The 19928-nt window shown below is 28.5% G+C and overlaps 5 protein-coding genes across 6 annotated transcripts; 2 read left to right on the top strand and 3 right to left on the bottom strand.

Moving 5' to 3' along the window:
- The first annotated feature begins 3499 nt into the window (after window positions 1-3499).
- Window positions 3500-5210, top strand: LOC126834815 (uncharacterized). 2 transcript variants are annotated; one of them, XM_050566994.1, is made up of 5 exons: window positions 3501-3908; window positions 3991-4254; window positions 4325-4381; window positions 4450-4577; window positions 4644-5205. In XM_050566994.1, exons 2-5 carry the CDS (start codon window positions 3999-4001, stop codon window positions 4893-4895), a joined length of 693 nt encoding a protein of 230 aa, XP_050422951.1. In that variant the 5' UTR covers window positions 3501-3908; window positions 3991-3998; the 3' UTR covers window positions 4896-5205. The 2 variants fall into 2 exon arrangements, with proteins under 2 accessions (XP_050422952.1, XP_050422951.1); XM_050566995.1 differs by lacking the exon at window positions 4325-4381 and having other exon boundaries at window positions 3500-3908; window positions 4644-5210.
- On the bottom strand, window positions 5208-9727 carry LOC126834814 (uncharacterized). The gene is made up of 6 exons (XM_050566993.1): window positions 9439-9727; window positions 6469-7300; window positions 6109-6401; window positions 5937-6029; window positions 5635-5753; window positions 5208-5567 (listed from the first exon to the last, which is right to left on the bottom strand). The coding sequence occupies exons 1-6, from the start codon at window positions 9611-9613 to the stop codon at window positions 5394-5396; spliced, it is 1686 nt and encodes a 561-aa protein (XP_050422950.1). The 5' UTR covers window positions 9614-9727; the 3' UTR covers window positions 5208-5393.
- Window positions 9728-11097: 1370 nt separating this feature from the next.
- Window positions 11098-14318, bottom strand: LOC126834363 (DNA repair protein XRCC1). The gene is made up of 9 exons (XM_050566227.1): window positions 14178-14318; window positions 13914-14105; window positions 13241-13817; window positions 12851-13082; window positions 12672-12791; window positions 12141-12257; window positions 11647-11880; window positions 11515-11575; window positions 11098-11442 (listed from the first exon to the last, which is right to left on the bottom strand). Exons 1-9 carry the CDS (start codon window positions 14226-14228, stop codon window positions 11368-11370), a joined length of 1659 nt encoding a protein of 552 aa, XP_050422184.1. The 5' UTR covers window positions 14229-14318; the 3' UTR covers window positions 11098-11367.
- A 73-nt stretch (window positions 14319-14391) lies between these two features.
- LOC126834365 (ubiquitin-related modifier 1) lies at window positions 14392-14917 on the top strand. The gene has a single exon (XM_050566229.1). The coding sequence runs from the start codon at window positions 14565-14567 to the stop codon at window positions 14883-14885; it is 321 nt and encodes a 106-aa protein (XP_050422186.1). The 5' UTR covers window positions 14392-14564; the 3' UTR covers window positions 14886-14917.
- LOC126834364 (nuclear pore complex protein Nup50) lies at window positions 14431-18396 on the bottom strand. The gene is made up of 3 exons (XM_050566228.1): window positions 18233-18396; window positions 17064-17644; window positions 14431-16090 (listed from the first exon to the last, which is right to left on the bottom strand). The coding sequence occupies exons 2-3, from the start codon at window positions 17623-17625 to the stop codon at window positions 15075-15077; spliced, it is 1578 nt and encodes a 525-aa protein (XP_050422185.1). The 5' UTR covers window positions 17626-17644; window positions 18233-18396; the 3' UTR covers window positions 14431-15074.
- Window positions 18397-19928: the final 1532 nt, after the last annotated feature.

Genomic DNA, 19928 nt, shown 5'->3' with positions numbered 1-19928 from the left:
GGTATCTTTTGATTATTTATTTAATCTGAAGACCAAGTCATATTTTATTCCTAGGCTGTCGGCTAAGTTGTTAAGTACCGTACTCGAGAAATATGTTTTATTTGTATAGCTTTTAAGGCTCTAATTATCATTTTTACGTACAGCATTTTTTAACTAAGCTATCAATAGGTATAATAATTTATGTGAGTAATTTTAGTTTTAAATTTTAAGCTTTAATAACTTTTTCTTTGTAAAAAAAAAAAAAAATCATATAATTAACAGTGGCTCAAATAGATACATATAGTCATATAGACTCCACTTCCTCAAATATTCCTTCAAAATAAAATTCCAATTAAATCATCAATCTAACATAGTATAGTTATTTTTTTATTCTTCACGAAGGACTACGCAGACCACAAAACTATTTAGCGCCTATGTTATGTATATTATTAATATAATGACATTTGTTAAAATATAAATAGATGACGTATTGTTAATTTGTTATTATACTTCGTTATATAATATATACCTATTTATAAATTCTCATATAAGTTATAACACGTTTGCTTTGCTTTACACATAAAGTAATACTCATTTTTAAAAAGTCTATCACTATTTAGGTCACATTTCACATTTTATGTATGCGTTGTAAGTTAGAGCATCATCGTGTTACCTAAATAATTCACCAGTACACTGTTGAAAGCGAAAATCATCATTATAACATTTACCGGATAACAAGCAACATCGCATCGTCAGTTAAATATCTAAGTTGTCTAATTAGGTATCATTTGATTTATTACTGAACTAATAAGTAAATGGCGTACATAACAATATACTATAGTTCTATATTATACCTGTGCTTATTGCTTAGTACATCTATACATACCATCCATAAGCTATTATATTTTTCTCTTTAAAATACAGATTGTTTATACATTTTAATATTCAGTAGAATATTGTAATCCCTCCCTCAATTGACTTTTTTTAAATTAGTAAATTATGTTGGCCAATTTCTGGTTTTTATATTACTAAAAAATAACCATCAAAATAATTATGATTCACGATAGAGTAAAGAATAATCTTTTTTGTATGTTTTACATATTATCGACATGTTAAACTACATGCTAGTTATAATAGTCAATTCTCGTTATCGGTGATTGTGGGTCGACTTATTTTTCAAAAGAAATTATTATATAAGTTGCCTCTTTAATACATTTAGTCACTTCTTTTTAAAGTTGCTTCCTTGTTCTTATAGCTATTATGGTAAACACACAAGTTTTTCAACTAAAAACAATAAATTAATAGATCAATAAATTATTTACCCACCATCGGGCTATCCTTAAAATACGACAATAGTCAATGTTATAAATATAAAATGTTTGAAATACCTAGCTGTCAAATTCAAAGGCTATCAATCCAGCTCAAAATTTATATTAAATATAAATGTAGAAAAAATGTAATTAAAGTATGTTTTTTTAACTATTCTTTTTAAAACTCCACGATGATTAGGTTATCACTTATCTAGCCTATTTTAAACTTATGAATACTATAGCTAAGGACTAAGGTATCTGGTAGTCTAGTATAGGTATATAAACACATTTTGTAATGTCTATCATACGCAGGATAGAGGACATTATTAAATATTATGTAACTCATTCTTCAGAAAAAAAGATGACAAAGGAGTTTTATTATTACTTAGCTTACTCAAAAACACATTAAGGTTAACAACAGTAAGTATGGGTAATGCAGACAGCATACAGACTTTAATAACAATAATGAGATACACCAAAAACGTGACTGTTATTTAGGGCTATTAAATTTAAGCACTTAGAATTTAAAAATTAGACAACAAGTAACAACATAAGTAAATCATATTTATTGTCTATATGTATACATGTATTTATATATATATATATATATATATATATATATATATATATATATATATATATATATATATAAGTTTAATTGAGTATTCGTAATGACTGTTCAATTTATTAAATATACTATACATACAGTAAAAAATAAAATTATTATTATTATCAATATCATATAAAGGGTGATTCTTTTATCATGAACCACTTAATATCTCATAGGGTTCAATAAGAAATAACATTTTTTTTTCATATTGTTGTTATATAACATGATCTTAATTTTTCATAATTTTTTTTTGGTTTTACCCACCTCCCAACTTAATTTTTTGATAGCAACTTTTAAAACTTAAATGGTAACGTATATATTTTATTAACTTTCAAATTGAAAATAATGTTTTAAAAATTTTGACTGGCCGATAACCAGTTTCGGATAACTATTCTTGAAGTTATTGAAGTTTCAAGTTTAGGGCAGGAGGAAAGGTGGAGTGTACCAACTGTACGCATTTTCCAACTGCACTTCCCCTCCCATCTTAACTTTAAAACTCTTATATAAAACTTCAAAAATAGTTATCCGAAACTGGTTATCTACCAGTCAAAATTTTTAAAACATTATTTTCAATTTAAAAAGTTAATAAAATATGTACGTTACCATTCAAGTTTCAAAAGTTGCTATCGAAAAAATTAAGTTGGGAGGGGGGTAAAACCAAAAAAAAATTATGAAAAATTAAGATCATGTTATATAACAACAATATGAAAAAAAATATTTTAATTTCTTATTAAACCTTATGACATATTGAGAGGTTCGTGATAAAAGAATCACTGTATATATTTATATTTTCACGTAATAACTAAAACGCGGAAAAGCAAATAAAATTAAAACTGCGAACTTCGGATAGTAGGTTAAAGTGGCATTATAGTTTGGCTTTTAATTATATTTAAAAAAAATATCTGAAAATGTTTAAATTTAAAAATTGCTTTCAAAGACTGGTTAAAATTAATGGGTTAGGCCTAATTTAATTAGGTTATTTTACTACTAACCTAAGTTAATTTTAAGTTGAAATTATTGAGAAAGCCATAGATTAAACATACGGACCTGGAGACTTTAAAAAGTTCAACCACGAGAAGGACACTCTTAACCAACCGGTTGGTTACCAAACCAAATTTCACGGCTAAACTATCGTTTATAACGATCTCCTGGCCTGGTTACATGCAACTCAACTCAACTCAATTCAACCCAACTCAACCTAATCCCAAAACGGCCCCTTTCAGGACCACCAAAGAAGCTCTAGCCTTTAGGCTCTAACGTTGATACCAAATATCTTAATCTGTTAGCTTAATAATATTTATAACTACTGTTACTCATATCTACTATAATATATTTTAAGTATGTTATTTCATAACCATTACTCACTATATATTATATATTAAAATTAAATGTGAATTAAATAAAAATATATGAAATTGAAATAAAAATTATTATATATGAAAGTAATTACTAATGATATCGTTATAGACAATTAATATACCATGTTTATGGTTATACATTATTATTGTAGGCTATGTTTTTAATAGGTTGTTTTCTGAATAGTAGAGCGCGAATCGGCGAATGACAATTGACAGTTAAGCATACCTATTCACTATACCATTTGACATTAATGCAGTGTAAGCCGTCGGCCGTGCCATTTAAATTTTAGGTAGCCAATCCAAAATTGATAGTACCTACCTAAAATGTAGGGAATTTTTTCTAAATGTTTTTTGTACATGGTGCTGTTCCTTTCTTAAGTTTGTAAGATATATATGTATCAAATTAGTGAATAAATGCGAATAAAAAACGTATTTATTGTACCGTTTAACTATTAGAATAAAACAATGTTATTTAGTAATTAATGATTGAACAAATTTTAGTTTGAAGTATTTATGAGTAGTAATGATTGATATTCATTTTTGTTAATTATAGTCTATTGAAACTATTCTAATATACTTATTAATATTTTCGTACTTCAGTAACTTTATAAATCTACGGTTCTCATTTACATTTTCATTGCAAATAAAAAGGTAAAGAATGTTTTATATAACAAAATATTAATCTATTATTATTTCTAAATTTAATAACTTTTTATTATTTTTCAATCAACAGATCCAATAATGATGTATAAGGAGAACATAAAGAAAAAAGATATTATTGTGATCCTCATAAACCTTATGGTGCTATTCCTAGTTGTGTATATTTATTTTATTGTTGAAAATTTGAAAATGATTTTTTTCAATGGAGTCCCATGCGTATTGAAAACATCAAAATCTGGAAGTTTATTCGAGGGTAGCAATGACGAATTTGTTTTTAGCAATGAAAATAAACAACATGTGGTCATTAGAAAGGCCAGATCACTTTCGGAAACGACATGTAATTTAAAATAAGGATTCATTGTTAATATTTGTAGTGTTGATTAGTTTTGTTGATTTGTTGTTTTTAGTTCAAAAATCATCTCTGTTCTCTTTGGCTCAAACGAACATAGATTTTGAACAAAACGGTAGTTTAAACAATAAGAATTATTTATTATAATTGTTTACAATTATTTATTAGTAACTTAATAAGCAGGTGTTTTGGGACCATGGATACTATCTAACAAGAGTTCGTCAGTGAATATGCCAACACCTGTCAAATTAACATCTAGAAGAACTATATTAGAAATTCTGGATGATGGGCTCTATCTAATTTACATTCAAGTATACTATAAAATGTGATGTGATTAGTCACAATTAATATATTTCCTTATCTTTAATTGCCTTTAGGTATACTATTTGTCATCTACAAAAAGAAACAGTTTTGCTGTAACGAAGTTGTCTTCTAATATTAACGACACATTGGCAGTATGCAGTTGTATGGGTGATCTGGGTGCTGAAATGTCCTGTTTTACATCAATTGTTGACTATTTCAAAGTGGGCGAATCTATATCAGTTAGACTTCGCGAAAAGCTCTCTTCTGGAATGCTTCTCAGTCGTAAAGGTACTCATACTTATTTGGGACTTACCAAGTTATCATGATAACATACTTAACTCTGTGATTTAAAAAAGAAATTTAAAACAGTATTATTTTTAATGTTATATTATTTTAACAATTTTTTTTGTATTTAATAAGGTTAGCATTTTTTTTTGTTATTAAATATATATGAACTTAAAAGAAGTTGTTTTATTTTATCCATTTATAATAATAATTATTCAGAAAAAATAACTTAATTTTAATTTTATCTTAGGATTATAAATAAGACTGATGACAATATCAAACAACTATGGTTTTTATTATATATTTGTAATAATATATTTAAAGTTATTCTATATTTCTTTTAAGACCTTAAAGATAATATGTAACTGATCTTTTATTGTTAACTTTCATTTATTGAAAGAAATAAGTTATAGTTAAAAGATTAATTATACGATAAAAGTTTTTGTAATTTTAAGCTAAGGTTAACAATAAAATTTGTTTATGTGTTTTTTTAGTTTGTTATTAATCAATGCAAGTAGTAAGACATATTATAAGATATATTAATTTTCATTTTGGAAAAAGTTAATCATGCATTTGTGACAATCCATTTGTAACGGATTGTCTTGCATGAGTTGTAATATACGGCGTGAGAAGTATCTGCACAATGGAGCTTTGCTACAAAGTTCGTGAGATCCTTGTATAAACCTTTCTTCGCAGTCCGAGCGTTCAGACTCCTTTAAAATATAAATTTAACATTAAAAAGAGAAATATTTCATTATAAGAAAATTGATTTTGACTTACACAGGTACGACACACACGATAAAGTGTACACAGAGGCAGCATTAAATCTCCAGCTGATCCGCCAATTTCTAAACAGTCTTGGGTTATTTGTAAAAGCTGTGTGCATTCTTTATGTTCACCTAAACATATTTTTAATCAACTTATACTCTATTAAGTTACAAACACAGTCTGCTGTCATGCTAACAGACCATGCTACCCATGTATTTCTTAATGCCACAGACTGTATTTCTTAAATTTAATTGGAATATAGTAAGTTGTATTTTAAACAATGTATTCAAGTTCAAATTTTGAAGTAATTTTACCTTCCACACGTTGACCTGAAGTATCCAAAGACTCGATAGGTTGACTATTATTTTCTGTAGACCACACAATTCCTTTATTATCGTATTGTTTTCCTAAAAATGTTAATTCTCGTCAAATAATTACAATTATATTATGGCTTTTGTTCAAGGCATATTAACAATAATTATGTACCTTGTATGCCGTTGTTCTCATGTCTTAGTTTTTCAATACTGTACGCTTTACTTAAAGTATCGAGTACTTGATTTTTTACGCTATTTATTTCTTCAGGATCGTTAGTGCCTTGTTTAGCTCCTGTGTATTTCAATGCATCATCAATTAATGCATCTTCCAACCACATTAATTTTTCATCCTTAAGATGATTCTCAATAGAATTTTCTTGGTTAACATCATCTTCTTTTCCATAAGCTCGCATGTATTGGTTTAGTATTGTATCGTCAGATGGAATACTTTCAATAGACTTTTTCCTGAAAAAAATTAAAACCTCATAAATATATATTATAATAAGAGCAACATGGAGAACAATAAACTTACTTTCGATCAAATCCAAAATAATTACTCCAATCAATGGACTTTTTTTTTACTTCTATTTTTGTGTCGTCTGCACTTTGATGTTCCTCCAATTTCAATGTAGCATTCAACACTTTATCATTTGATTTGTTTTGGATGTCTGTACTGTTGGGTTTTTCCGATGCAAGAAAGATGTTATTGAGTTCTGCTGCTACCTTTGGATCGGTGTGTGTTTCGTTCATAGAAATATTTTTTTTTGACCTTTTCATTATTCTTGGTTTAACCCAATGGTTATTACGGTATTTATGATTTTTTCTATTCGGATATCTAGGCATGAAGAAGAACTGTCTTTTTGCTGGTAAGCGTCTTTGATAATTGGACTCATACAAATTACGATATTCAACAGGTATGTTTCGTTTCTCATCTGGGATTCCCATAAAGCTTTCCAAATCCTCATCTGACATACCTTGTATGTTTTCCTCTATGTATTTGTCTAAAAGCGAATTCAAGGTGTACAAATAATTATCTTGGTCGTCCATATTGTTATTATTGTTATAATCTTGTACAATATTAGGTGTCGCTTTGTATCTTTCACGGAACGCAGAAGGCATTGCAAACCTATCATATTTCAGCTGTTGTAAATTTTCAGGCATCTCGGCTGAATCTTCTCTTTCGCGGAATATAGATTTTTTAGTAAACTGCTTATGAGGGTTATCTCTGGCCAAGTAGCCTAATAGTTTTTCAACCATTTCATCTTTTGATATTTGACTAGCGGGTGCTTCTTGTTCGAAAATATTTTCCAAATTTCTTAAGTTTTTCTGATACCCATAACCAATGTCTTCTGGCTGACCATCATCTACAATACAGTAAAAATTAAATAATAAGCTTGTGTAACGATTTATAAATAGAGTGATAATTTTATCTATCCATTCAATATCTCATAGGGTTTAGTAAGTAATTAAATTTTTTTTTTTTCATACAATGTGATCTTAATTTTTACAATTTTTTTTGTTTTTATTCCCCTCCCAACTTAGTTTTTTTCATATCAACTTTTAAAACTTTAATGGTAACGCATAGATTTCAGTAACTTTTTTAATTAAATCACATTGGGTTCTATCTATGGATGGCCTCCCTCCTCATATCATATCACTGTTTTATTTTATATATATACATGTATAGTGTTACTATTTTCTTGTTATGCCTCGAAGCAAGCATAGATTAAAAATATCCTTCAAATAAAAAAAAACGGTAAATTGAGAATAATATACTAAAAATTTTGACTGGTTGATAACTAGTTTTGAACAACTATTAATATTTTAAAAGTTATGATGGAAGGGGATGTGCACGTAGATAAAAATAATACTACAATTCACCTTTCCTCCTGCCCTGTTATGATATTATATACCAGGTACCTATATATCTGTATATGTATATCAGGTTAATGGAATACGATATTCGGCTACGTAATTATAAATTATAATGACTACATAAAATAGGGGTCGCATAAAAAAAGATTAGATTTTAAGCTATATAGATTTTTTTTAATACACCCAAAAATGTTAAAAATGAAGTTATGGGACGCGAGTTGAAGCTTGTCATTTACTTTAACACGGCTGCTATGAAAAGATGGAAGGACAAATTAAAAATGATTGAATACTGATGGTTGTAAAGGAATTTTAATTTTGATATAGGCAATATTTTAAAAAAAAAGTGATTGTAATAAATTTCGACCAAACAAATTTATTTTCAGGATAATTTGTATAACTTTAGGGTATTCCGTATTAATATTTAGTTTTGACGTATACAATTTTTTCTATGAGTTAAAACTATTTTGTAGTGGTACAAGAAACCAAGTCCGTTTAATAAATGTATTTCTAAAGTAATTTAGAATCGTTTATACCAGATAAGTACGCAGAGATTGATTTTTTTGTTAGGACAATTATCATTTGTCAAAAACCCACAATTTAAATTTTATATATAAATTTATGATATATATGGAATACTGGGATAAATTTAGAAGTGCGTGGACATATCAAAACGGGTTTAATAATCTGCACTGCGCTACAGGGTTCTACACTCTGCCTTCTAGCGTGTGATATTTTACATTTTTATAGAATCGAGATTCATGACTCGAGTCAATACCTAATTTAGTTTCTGAATCAAACTTATAGTATCCATACAGTATTATAATATCATATTTTACTTGTCATCGATTTTAAATGAGATGTATTGTTGACTGTTGCCATTATTATGGCCACAAAATTTTTTACTATTAACTTATACAAAAGAATAATAGAATACTATTCATTTTAAAATCACTAGTTTTATCTAACTAGGGCGGATTGTTCAGGAATATTATAGGTGAAAGGGGGCGTAATATTTTATTGAAAATGAGGAGTGGAACTTTATAAGTAATGTATGTATCTATAAGTATGTACATACTTATATCACCTACTAATTATTACAATTTATACATTTCATTAAAAGAAAAAAAAAACAAATTTACAAAAATACCATTTTATTTTATCACTTCAACTTAACCGCGCCTATTGTCAAGGCCACAACTACATAGTTTTTTTTCGGGAGGGGTCGACAATAAAAATAAAGCCATGACATGATTTATCTTTAAAAAACTAAAAGATATTTGAAACATTTTGGGGCGGGGGGGGGGGGTAAAGTATGGGGTCTGCACCGTAGTAACGTGAACAAAAAATTTGGATTTTATAAAAACAAATAATTTTAATCGTTTAAATGTATCTATATGTATGTAAAGACTACCTATCTTATAGACAAACTAATGGCTGTACATCGATTTGACGCTACTTTTTATGCATCTTATAATAGTTTTACAGTTTTGAAATCCCAAAATTCAGGTAGCTGTACTTAGTGTTGTCTATCTACATAATATCGTCTGTTCAAAAAGAGAATATAAGAAGTAAACAAATAAAACAAATTGCGGGCAACCTACGTAGTGGCGGATAATGAGTATATTACCTGAATTTAAGTAGACTACTCTCGATGGTGTATCTTCTATTTTGTCGGAAATTACTTTTAGTGCGGATAGAAGGCTGTCGTCAGAATTATGTATTCCTGGCACTCCCAATACCGCGATGATGCACACAGAGACAAAAAATATCAACAGTCTAATATGTCTCTTGGATGTGATCATTTTACCGTAAAAATTTACTAAATTACGAATTATTTTTAAAAACCAATACAAGATCGTGTGTGGTCAGAAAACGAAAGGGAACGACGTTACAGGTGGTGGTTGCCAGGCAATGTGAACTGCGCACAAAACTAAGTAAATCAATAAGGTCTCCTTGTACCCCAGAGGGGCAGAAAGGGTGTTGGCGCCGTACGTCGGTCCAGTATAATATCTTCAACGAAGAACAGTCGGTTTAATATTATATGAATTAATTGAAGTCTTATAAGTTATACAACGCTATACTAAAAGATATTTTCATAAATTGTATATCTATTGTAAAAAACTCGGGGATGATCGTGTGTAGGATTGTTACCGTTTTGAAGGCGAGACTTAAAATAATTACAATTTAAATATTTAAATAAATAAAAAAATGGCCAAGGGTAAAGAGGCGGTTTACACGGTACACCATCTTGTAAATTCAGTTCTTTACGTCTCAAAACGAAGTACAAATAATACTGTCCATTTTACCGTTAATAATTCAAATTATACTTTCTTATCCTTTACATGGCTATTATAGACTATAGTTTCGGTTCTAGTACCTGATAAAATGTCACTCCTTAGTTATTTTAGATTCGATGCGGAGTTGAGGAGGTATTGTTTTCAAAATTAAGTTTTTTAAGAATAAAATTTGTAGTCTAGACCTTCAGTCTATATGAAATTTATTAACCTCCAGATAAATTTCGTATCGTAGTCAAAAATCATACTTTTAAATGCTAAAGTTGCAACTTTAAAATATGGGCACGTTATATCCAATTTTACGAAAAATAGCTCCACATTTTTATAGAAAAAATACTTTTAATATTTTCTTCCAGAAAGGGCAGACATTTAGTATGAAATCAAGTTTTTACGGCGCAGTTTTTTTTATTATGGTTTTAAAAAATAAACCAAGAGATTTATCTCTAAAATTTTTCTTAATTTTTACCATAAAAATATAGCACAGCACTACAGATATATTATGTATATATTTTTTCACGTTTAGCATCTTTGTATTCCCTATCAATCGAGGCCCAAACTGATAGACTTATTGAATTTAACATTTTTTGAGTTTACAGGTGGCCATTTCTCCTCACAAACAGTCGCCCGCCTGTAAGAACAAACCGCTAGTGGCCGAGATTCGAACCGGAGATCATGTGTCATTACACTGCTGCCTCATTTTACTCAGCATCATAGCACTACAGATGTACTGTGAAAAAAACGTCATTTTTGCTTTTTAGAGCTAGGGGAACGGGTGGAACTTTTTGTTATAATAGTAGTTTTAGAATTTAAGGCGAGAAAATTAAACTGATAGGAGATCTAGGGTGTACCTATATAATTCAAGAACCTACCTTCAAACTTAATATATATATAATTATTTATATTTCACATTTAATTCTTAAATCCTTGATCCCACTAATATGAGTTATTTGTACTTTGTAAAAATAAGATTGGAAATCAATTTTAAATGGGCGTTCACTAACAATATTTAATCTTAATCACTTTTACATACTAGGAAGTTATGGAGTAAAATGTTTTGTCATTAGTTAACACCGTTAAATATTGTTTATCTATATACAGCTTAGATTTAAAATTTTAAAAATTCAGTCAGTGGCAGTAGATGATATAGTAGTTAACATAATTTTTACTATAAATATTAAAATACAATGAAAGCCATTAATTTAATTGTATGGACCCTTGTTTTGATAAAGACAAGTCTACTAAATTTTTTAAAAATATTGTCTTCAGTTCAACGGTAGTATTTTTCTAGCATCATGACAATCCCAAATCCAATGAGGAGACACCACAGGTTTGTCAAGCTAAAAAATTTGTTATATTAAGAACATATACTTGTAACAGTACATTTTATAATTTGTATAATCAAAACATACCATTCGTTTATCTGAATTTGTTGAAATTATATAATCACAATTATCCTTTGAATTTAACTGCCTAAAAAAAAAATAGATTATGTAAAATCGATAATTTAAAAAATTGAATAAATAACTTTTACGATGAATTACCCGTCAAGTGCAATTATATAGCGTTGACATTTTTTTTTCTCTAATGGATCCAAATTTGGAGAAAACCAAAACGAGTAGTTAGTAAAAACGTTATCTAAATGTGGAAGCTGTACATTGCTATTGTCAGATAACACGTCGTTAGGAACAGGATTACTTGAGTCTGAATCAACATCAGTATCGGCATCATAAATATCATGATGTGGTGTTTTGATTTGTGATGTTGACGGAATATTACTAAACAATCATTTTAAATACATTAAAATTCGTCTCTTATTACTAGGATTTTATTTCAACTAATAAATAATGTTTATAGTTGCAAAATGTTATCTACTTTTCATTTTAACACAGTTTTTTTTGCTTTGTAAACCTTGTATATTTTGCAGTCATAGGTTATAATTAACACTAAAAAATTGTTATTTTTAATTATTAATTTTTATTACAAAAAATAAAAGATATTTCTCTGCCATAGCCAATATCATAAAAACTATAAGCACCTTTTAGCTATACTATTCCATTCGTCATCTTCTTCCACAGGATCATCTAGTTGAGTTATTTCATGTATTTCATCTTCGCTCTCAGGTTTATTTTGTTCTGTTTTGTCTAAAGCAAATCTGTTAAACAATTGTTTGGTATTTATCATTGTAGTTATCAGGTCATTGTGCAAGCACTACTAGAGTCCACGTCAAACCAACTACCAGTTCGTTTGATGAGGACTCTAATAACATTAGTAACACAACAATTGCACTATCATCTTTTTTACATCTATGGCAAAAAAAGCAAAACCACAAAGTTATTGTTAATACTAAATAATAACTAGTTGCTACTTTTCAGAATCTAATTGATCTCATGACTGATGGTAAAACACTTTTTTGCTGCAAGTTACAAACCTATCACCTTTGTGGCTTTTAGAAAATCATGCCTCTGTTCACTACCTCCTCTTCATATGTATACTAATTTCAATTTAGTACATATAATAATACAAAAAAATTACATTTTTATTATTTAAGTTAATTATTTTGAAGTACCTTCTCCAAGGATAGCGGCATCTATTAGAAAAACACTTATCTATCCAATCGCTTTTGACAATACGTCGACAACCTTGCGTTTTCGCTTCCCTGTACTTTGGTGTATTAGTAAATGCACATCTACAAGAATTAAACAATTAAAAAAAAACTAAAAATAAATTTTATAATTGGTACTTTACAGTAAATGAGTACAAGATGAATCCCAGTTAGCTTTGTAAGTAGCTCCCATCTCGGCGGCTTTATCTCGTACATTTCTACGATAAGGATTTTCATAACCACTCATTGCAAAAATTACATTTTCAAGTAATTTAATAAAAGGCTTTTGAGCAGGTAACAGATTTTGAATTAATTTAATTTTTTTTTTCGGTTTTTCAAATGCAGGTGAAGTAGCAGGTTGTTTTCTATTTGTGTCTGTAAATCCCATTTAATTATACAGTAAGATATTTAAGCGCATTTCTATTAAAATAATCATAACTTTAACCCTTTCAGGACAGTTAACGTTAATATCTGTCAAGACGTTAAACAGTATATATATATTGACTGTTCTGAAAGGGTTAATAACATAATACCTTTATTTTGAAGTTGCGATATTTCTTTATCATTAGTATTTTTATTATTCAAGTTATCATTTCTAGGATTATGTGGGTTTTTTTTTGAGGAAACAGAAGTAAGATTAGTTGTGAGTTTTTTGGCTGTATTAGAGTCTTTTGTCTCAAGTTTTTGTACAATTTCTGAGTTGTTATTCTTTTTTTTGTGAGATGCGAGTAAACGACTCACAGGAGATTCAGGCATCTTTACAATTGGTTTAACATCATTACGTTTGGCAAAAAGTCGCCCAGTGAACGTTATATCATCATTACAATCGTCATCACTTCTTAATGTAAATGATCCTAATTGAACATTCTTAGTTAAGATAGATTCTTTTAATGTTGTTTCCGATAATTTATCTTTGGAATGAAATGTTATAAATGAAAGTCCGAATTTCGCTTGTTTTATATATGATTGCGTACATACAATCTTTACCCTATCCCACGATTCTTTTGCAATTGGGGAGAGTTGATTCGCATTAAAGAAACGGACATTGTTCACATTTAATCCGTTTTTACAATCGTGCATAGTCATCAATGATGATGTAACTAATAAGAGCTAATAAAAAAAAAAAAATAATTCTCTATAAAACTATACAAATTTATTTTCTGCTTGGTAGCACAAAATAAGTATGGTAAAAATAAATATAGTTACATGAAATTCATCAGATGTAGATTTTCCAACAAATATCTCAACAAATGCCGAGTTGTCATTACCGACGTCAATAGAACTAATAGCTGATGGTTTAAGAAATTGTAAAATGATAGTAGCTTGTTTTTCACCAGATTTACAACGCCAAGTCTTATGTGAATCATTAACATTTAAAATATTTTCTCCTTTGTGGTTCTAAAATATTAAAGCATAAAACGCCATGATTTGAAAACAATTTTAAATATATTAGGAAAGAAAAAAACTTACTAGGTCTTCGCTACTTATACTTATAATACGATCAATAGGAATTGGTCCCATATTTTTTTTTTGTGTTTGAAATCATTTACAAATTATAAATTTTATGAAAACATAAATTCAAAAAGAAGTTATGATATGAACATAAAAAAGTGTTTTTCTATGGTTATCTAAGTGTTATCAGTTATAGCTTATCAAATGTTGTTGCTTATCTTTTCAACTAGATGCAAGTTAAAAACGACCATGTTATTATATTTTTCAAATATTATTTTGTCAACCGATAATCGATATTAGTATTTAACTATTGAATTGTTGCTGTTTTATATTTTAATAACGTTCTACACAGTATAATAATTGTAATAACCAAAAAGTGTCTATTTCTTTAAATCTTAAGTGAACATGGCGTATAATGATACAAATCTTACTATAACAACCGAATTCACTAGCGGCCTTCAAATTCTCTTTAACAATGTTAAGAAGCACGATATCGTGTTACCAGCAACAGAAAAACAATGGACACTCGGCTCACTTCTATTCTGGATAAAAAATAATTTGTTGGTTAACAAGGAAAAATGTGATTTATTCATGAAGGGTAATACCGTTAGACCGGGTATAATCGTAGCTATCAACGATCAAGACTGGGAACTATTGGGAAATTTAGATTATCAAATCAAGAACAATGATAACATTACATTTATTTCTACATTACATGGAGGTTAAAAATGTTAAATAAAAACTAATTATGTAAATCATTTTATTTTAAATTTATTTACTCATTTAATATTTTGTAAAAAATGTAAAGATGTAATGCCTATAACATTTATGTAATGTGCTTAAACATGCAAGTCTTTACAAATAAAAATAAATTATTAGAAAGTCAATTATTGATTAAACGAAAAATTAACATATTTAGGTAGAGGTTTTGAGTTTTGCTAATTCATTCTCAAATAAATCTGTTGTTTGTGAATCCTTGAACTTGAACAATGCAGTTTGCGGTTTAGAATTTTTAGTAGGATCTAAGACACAAATTAATTGAACGTTTTTTGGGTTACGCTTTGTGAAATTTACTGTATCATTTAATAACGTATTGGCCATAATAGTTCCCAGCGCACTATCATTTCTCATTATTAACTGAATTTTTTTATCATCAACTCGTTTTAAATATAGCTGACCAACTCCATGTTCTTCATATTTTCCATTCTTAAAAAGATATAATTTACTTTTAGATTCAAAAATAGCATCGTTTTCTTTGATTGGTGTAAAACTGACAACCGGTGGTTGATCTTCGTCTTCTTCATTTTCTTCTTTTGACTGTAAGGTTTCTGTAGGATTCTTAGGTAAATCTGTAGTTGATGCTAATAAAGGTGGTTTGGCTCCAAAATTAAAGAATGGTTTACCATCATTTTTTTCCATTGGATTAAATGAAAATGAAGAAGTATTTGATCCGAAATTAAATGAAGGTATTGAGCTTAATTTTATTTCAGAAGACTTTTGTAAAGGTGAAGTTTTTATGTCACTAGACTCCGATTCTTTATTAGCAGAAGGTGTTCCAAAAATCTGTGGATTAAATTTGAAATTGCTATTTGTTTTAAATCCATTAAATGCTGGTGGTTTTGGAATTTCATTTTTTCCATCTAAAGACTCGGTTTGCGCTGAAGGATTGGATTTTTCTTCTTCTTTTGATTCATCTCGTTTCTTCTCTACTGGTATATTACTCTCTTTTTCCAATCCTTCGGCTGAACTAGATGCAGAAGTTACTGGGCAAGAATTGCTAAACTTAAAAGATATTCCTTTGTTTTCAGTATTATTATTTGGGTTTAAAAATGTAGAGGGCTTATCTTGAATACTGGAAATATTTTTTTTAACTTCTTCAGCGTTTTTATTGATTTTAATTGTATTTTCTGTTGAAGAAACTTGAGGTGATTCTGAAATTTAAATATAATAAAATATAAATTAAATGTATTTATACAAAAGTTTACTTCTTTTTGTTGTACATTTTATTAGAATAAGAAATATATGATTGTAAAAAACAAAAAAAGTTGTCCCATAGATTTTATATTTTAAGTTTTAAGAGAATATTACTCTTTTGTATAATTATTATTAATTTGGAAAAACATAAGGCAGTCTGTCAACAGAAGTATTGTAGCCAGTTATTTTTACATATAAACAATACTCAGTTATACAATATAATTTTTAAGCTTATTGTTATAAATTGGTAGTAGGTAAAAGTTTGTAATTTTAACATGGGTCAAAATCTGTTATGTTTGTGATGTAACATGGTTATAACTTGTTTTCCTCAATTTTATACAGTTGTGAGTTATCACGACTGAATAAAACAATTATAATACAACTACTGTACTTGTTTTCATAAGGAAATAATAGTTTAACTATAACTTATTTTTTAGTTTAATAATATTATAATTTATTATATTGTCTCATGATAATAATATTGAATTGTGATGGTTATACGGATTCGTATCTATAATCATATCTATGATTCAATGTTTTTCGTAGAGCAAAGAAAATAGACGTTTTTTATTATCAATGCAAATTTAAAATGTTGGATTGAAATTAAAGAAAATAAATTACAGTTGTTCAATATTACTGTATAAATTAACCTGTTTATTAATTAGCGCTCACACGGCACACCAAAGATGTTTATACCGCCTTTACCGAGAAATAACGCTCTGCATTTAAATGCGTGACTTGAGCCTGGTGTAACTTTTGATATTCTCCAGTTAATAAATTATCAACATAATTAGGAAAAGGAAAAAAAAACAAATTTTCTGAAGGCAAGATAGGAAGCGGGTAAACACCACAGTACCGCCAATGAATTTTTAAAGGGTGACTTCTTAGAAGTTAAATAGTCGTGAATAAACATTAAACTGTATTACAAACCTTTCGAAGATGATATTGAAGAATCCGATACATTTGTTTTGCAACCGCTAAAAGCAATAAACTTGCTTATTTGTTTTTCATAATCTTTTAGAGTAGGTGTTAAGACACAGTATGGATTTTTTTGAACAGCGTTGGTAATGAACTTGACAAATGCTTCATTAAGTTTCATCACTTTCACTGGGTCTACAAGCGTTTGATTTGAACTCTTGGTATTATTACTTTCTGGCAATTTTAAACTACTAGAAGTCGTCATTGAATTAGTAGTAGATGCAAATGGATGATTCCCACTTGAACTAGGAGCAGTAGATGTTTCGTTGCATTTAGACAGAAAGGAAAATGCTTGTTTAGTGTTACTGCTTCCACTTCCAAACCCGGCAAAACCAGAAAATATTGATTTGGGTTCTCCATTATCATCCCGTTGCAAAGTTCTTTTTGCTTTTTTTAAGACCCTATTTTTTAATATAGATTCATCTGCTACTTGGAATGTTCCAACTTCAATTTTTTCTTCTTCATCGTCCCAATTGTCTTTAGTGAGTTCAGTGGCCGCTCGGCGTTTGCTCATGATACCACGAAAAAGAAACCTTAAAAATATTTGTGGTTAATTAATAATAAGAAAATAAGGAAGAAATGCGCATTACTAAGCATCTTTCTACCCTCCCCTCTTGTAGTATCTTTTTACACTGATTAGAAACGTGAATTCAGAAGTCAGCAGACTGTTATTACAGTAATCTGAGTGCGATCAAAGGGTAACTATGTTGTGTGTTTCAATGGCATCGCTGTTCGCCACAGCTTGCTTTAAATGAATAGTGACGTGAACAGCATAGGTGTCTCGCGCAACAATAATTCTCAAAGTTCAAGTAGTCCACCAATTTCTGACTTAAGATTCATTATTAGCATAAACAACACTATTTCAAGAAGAAAAAAAATGCCAAATAAAATGTATTTATACCGAAAATATAAATGTAAATAATTTTGTGAACATATAGAAAAATAAATGACAAAGTTTTAAGATATCTGATATTTAACTAGAAAATACTAAATATGTGTTGGAAATTATTAAAAAAGAACAATTTACTGGATTTTAAAGTTACGTTTTATAAGAAAACGGTTATTCTTCAGTGAAAGTAAAAAACAAACTATCTACAAACAAACTATTTTTGAATACTCACGTATATATTAAAAAATAATAATAATTTTAATGAAGTTTGAAAGCTATCGCTTAGAAGAACTCGCTATTAAGAAGAAAAAACATCAACATAGACTTCCACACTTTTCAGTTGCATTCAATAATTTTTTTTAATAATAATTGAAATATAAGGTATATTTGCCAAAACTAGAGTCTGTAAAGAGTATGCTTTGAGATAAGCAGGGAAATACATTATCTTATTATTTGTTATAATTAATACAAATTGCTCACACTGGAATTGTATAATGTCAAAGACATTCTAAAAGCCCGGCAAAATTAAGTTAAACACTCCGTAGTTTCATAAAAAAAATTAATGCAAAGTCCATATTATATTATTTTAAGTCAAGTCATGCATTGAATAAATGTATTTAATCAATGGGTCAAGTCTAAAACGTTTATTTTCACAGAGCATGCATATTTGTTATAATTTGTAAGTATCATTTCTTATGAATTATGATTTCATTTTCTTTGATACAGTTGAAGTTTTTAAATTATGTTAGCGTATTAAAATATACGGCTGAAAATAAAATTACTAAAATACTCTCAGTATATATCTTAAATAAAATCTACTTACTTTCCAATGATTAACAGACTTTATAAGAACACAAACAATAGGGAGGAGGCAGGGGCTATAGCAAAAAATAAATATAATGTCTGTTTGTGATATATATATATATATATGTATTATTAATACATTTGTAATATTTATAAAAAAAATAACCGATAAGTGTCGTATGTTGGTCCGCCCTGCAACTTTAAGGTTATCTCCAATTATATTATTACAATTATTTCATCATGTATTACTTATGCTAATTACTACACAATAATATTCATAAAACGAGACTTTATTTACGTAGTAATGTGTAACAAGCAACTAGAAAATGTTTAATATATTAATCATTATTAATAATAATACTGACTACTGTACATAATTGGCGCAAAAGGAAGTTCGAAAGGGTGCTAAAGCTCTAAAACTCCTTAAAGCTCTCACCTCTCGAGATAAATTAGTTCTCCTTTTTTTTTGTTAGCAATGTTACCTATTGGCTATTAACCTACTTAATATACTGTATAAAAATTATTAACTTCTTAGCATTTTATACTTCTATAGACTGTTATAATAGCTGTTAGTTATGAACTACAATTATTATTACATACATGTATACAGTAGTCAGTGTACCTACTAGGGTCTGGGCAGAACTAGGTAGGACGGCCCGCAAAGACGAAGGTATTGTTTAATTAAACGTTTTATCGTTGGTACTTGGTGATGTGGATTTATACCAATTTGTAAAGACATATTTTAAAGAATAGGTATCCTACATTGATACCCATTAGTAGAAAGAAAAATGTAAAATCCTTTATACTTCGCTAAGTAAAACATTATTAATTTTTTGGATATATTTGTCGAACAATAAAAAAACCCAACAATTATTATCGGTCGACTAGCTGGAAGTATTTATCTAACTTTTATAGGTAATTTGTGATTTTTTAATATGTTATATGGCGGCATTAAACTTTAAAATTACCCATTGGCAAGACAAACCCGGGTTTAATTTAAGTTTCTTAAATTATAGGTAGACAAAACTTTAAAATTGGGTAGAACCAAGTTTGATTAGGTCACTACTCACTTCATACATCGTAGCGCTATCCCTGAAAATTATTGGTTATTTTATATCTATAAT

Source organism: Adelges cooleyi, unplaced genomic scaffold (assembly GCF_023614345.1).
Source record: "Adelges cooleyi isolate 19-005CV unplaced genomic scaffold, UGA_ACOO_1.1 ACOO_flye_CR_arks_rails_tigmint_CR_PRNA_21, whole genome shotgun sequence".
In the NCBI taxonomy this organism is placed as follows: Eukaryota; Metazoa; Arthropoda; class Insecta; order Hemiptera; family Adelgidae; genus Adelges; species Adelges cooleyi.
Note: the sequence above shows the minus strand (reverse complement) of the source record. Positions and strands in the feature narration are given on the sequence as shown.

What these genes read in the sequence shown, in the direction of transcription:
- LOC126834815 (XM_050566994.1), top strand. Translation starts at nt 3,999, where the DNA reads ATGATGTATAAGGAGAACATAAAGAAAAAAGATATTATTGTGATCCTC. An exon ending in CATAGATTTTGAACAAAACG is followed by an intron (nt 4,382 to 4,449) that starts GTAGTTTAAACA and finishes CTTAATAAGCAG; the next exon opens with GTGTTTTGGGACCATGGATA. An exon ending in TCTATCTAATTTACATTCAA is followed by an intron (nt 4,578 to 4,643) that starts GTATACTATAAA and finishes AATTGCCTTTAG; the next exon opens with GTATACTATTTGTCATCTAC.
- LOC126834814 (XM_050566993.1), bottom strand. Translation starts at nt 9,613, where the DNA reads ATGATCACATCCAAGAGACATATTAGACTGTTGATATTTTTTGTCTCT. An exon ending in TATTTTGGATTTGATCGAAA is followed by an intron (nt 6,402 to 6,468) that starts GTAAGTTTATTG and finishes AATTTTTTTCAG; the next exon opens with GAAAAAGTCTATTGAAAGTA. An exon ending in TGAGAACAACGGCATACAAG is followed by an intron (nt 6,030 to 6,108) that starts GTACATAATTAT and finishes TAACATTTTTAG; the next exon opens with GAAAACAATACGATAATAAA.
- LOC126834363 (XM_050566227.1), bottom strand. Translation starts at nt 14,228, where the DNA reads ATGGGACCAATTCCTATTGATCGTATTATAAGTATAAGTAGCGAAGAC. An exon ending in GTATAAGTAGCGAAGACCTA is followed by an intron (nt 14,106 to 14,177) that starts GTAAGTTTTTTT and finishes TTAATATTTTAG; the next exon opens with AACCACAAAGGAGAAAATAT. An exon ending in TGGAATAGTATAGCTAAAAG is followed by an intron (nt 11,881 to 12,140) that starts GTGCTTATAGTT and finishes ATGATTGTTTAG; the next exon opens with TAATATTCCGTCAACATCAC.
- LOC126834365 (XM_050566229.1), top strand. Translation starts at nt 14,565, where the DNA reads ATGGCGTATAATGATACAAATCTTACTATAACAACCGAATTCACTAGC.
- LOC126834364 (XM_050566228.1), bottom strand. Translation starts at nt 17,625, where the DNA reads ATGAGCAAACGCCGAGCGGCCACTGAACTCACTAAAGACAATTGGGAC. An exon ending in TTCAATATCATCTTCGAAAG is followed by an intron (nt 16,091 to 17,063) that starts GTTTGTAATACA and finishes TTTAAATTTCAG; the next exon opens with AATCACCTCAAGTTTCTTCA.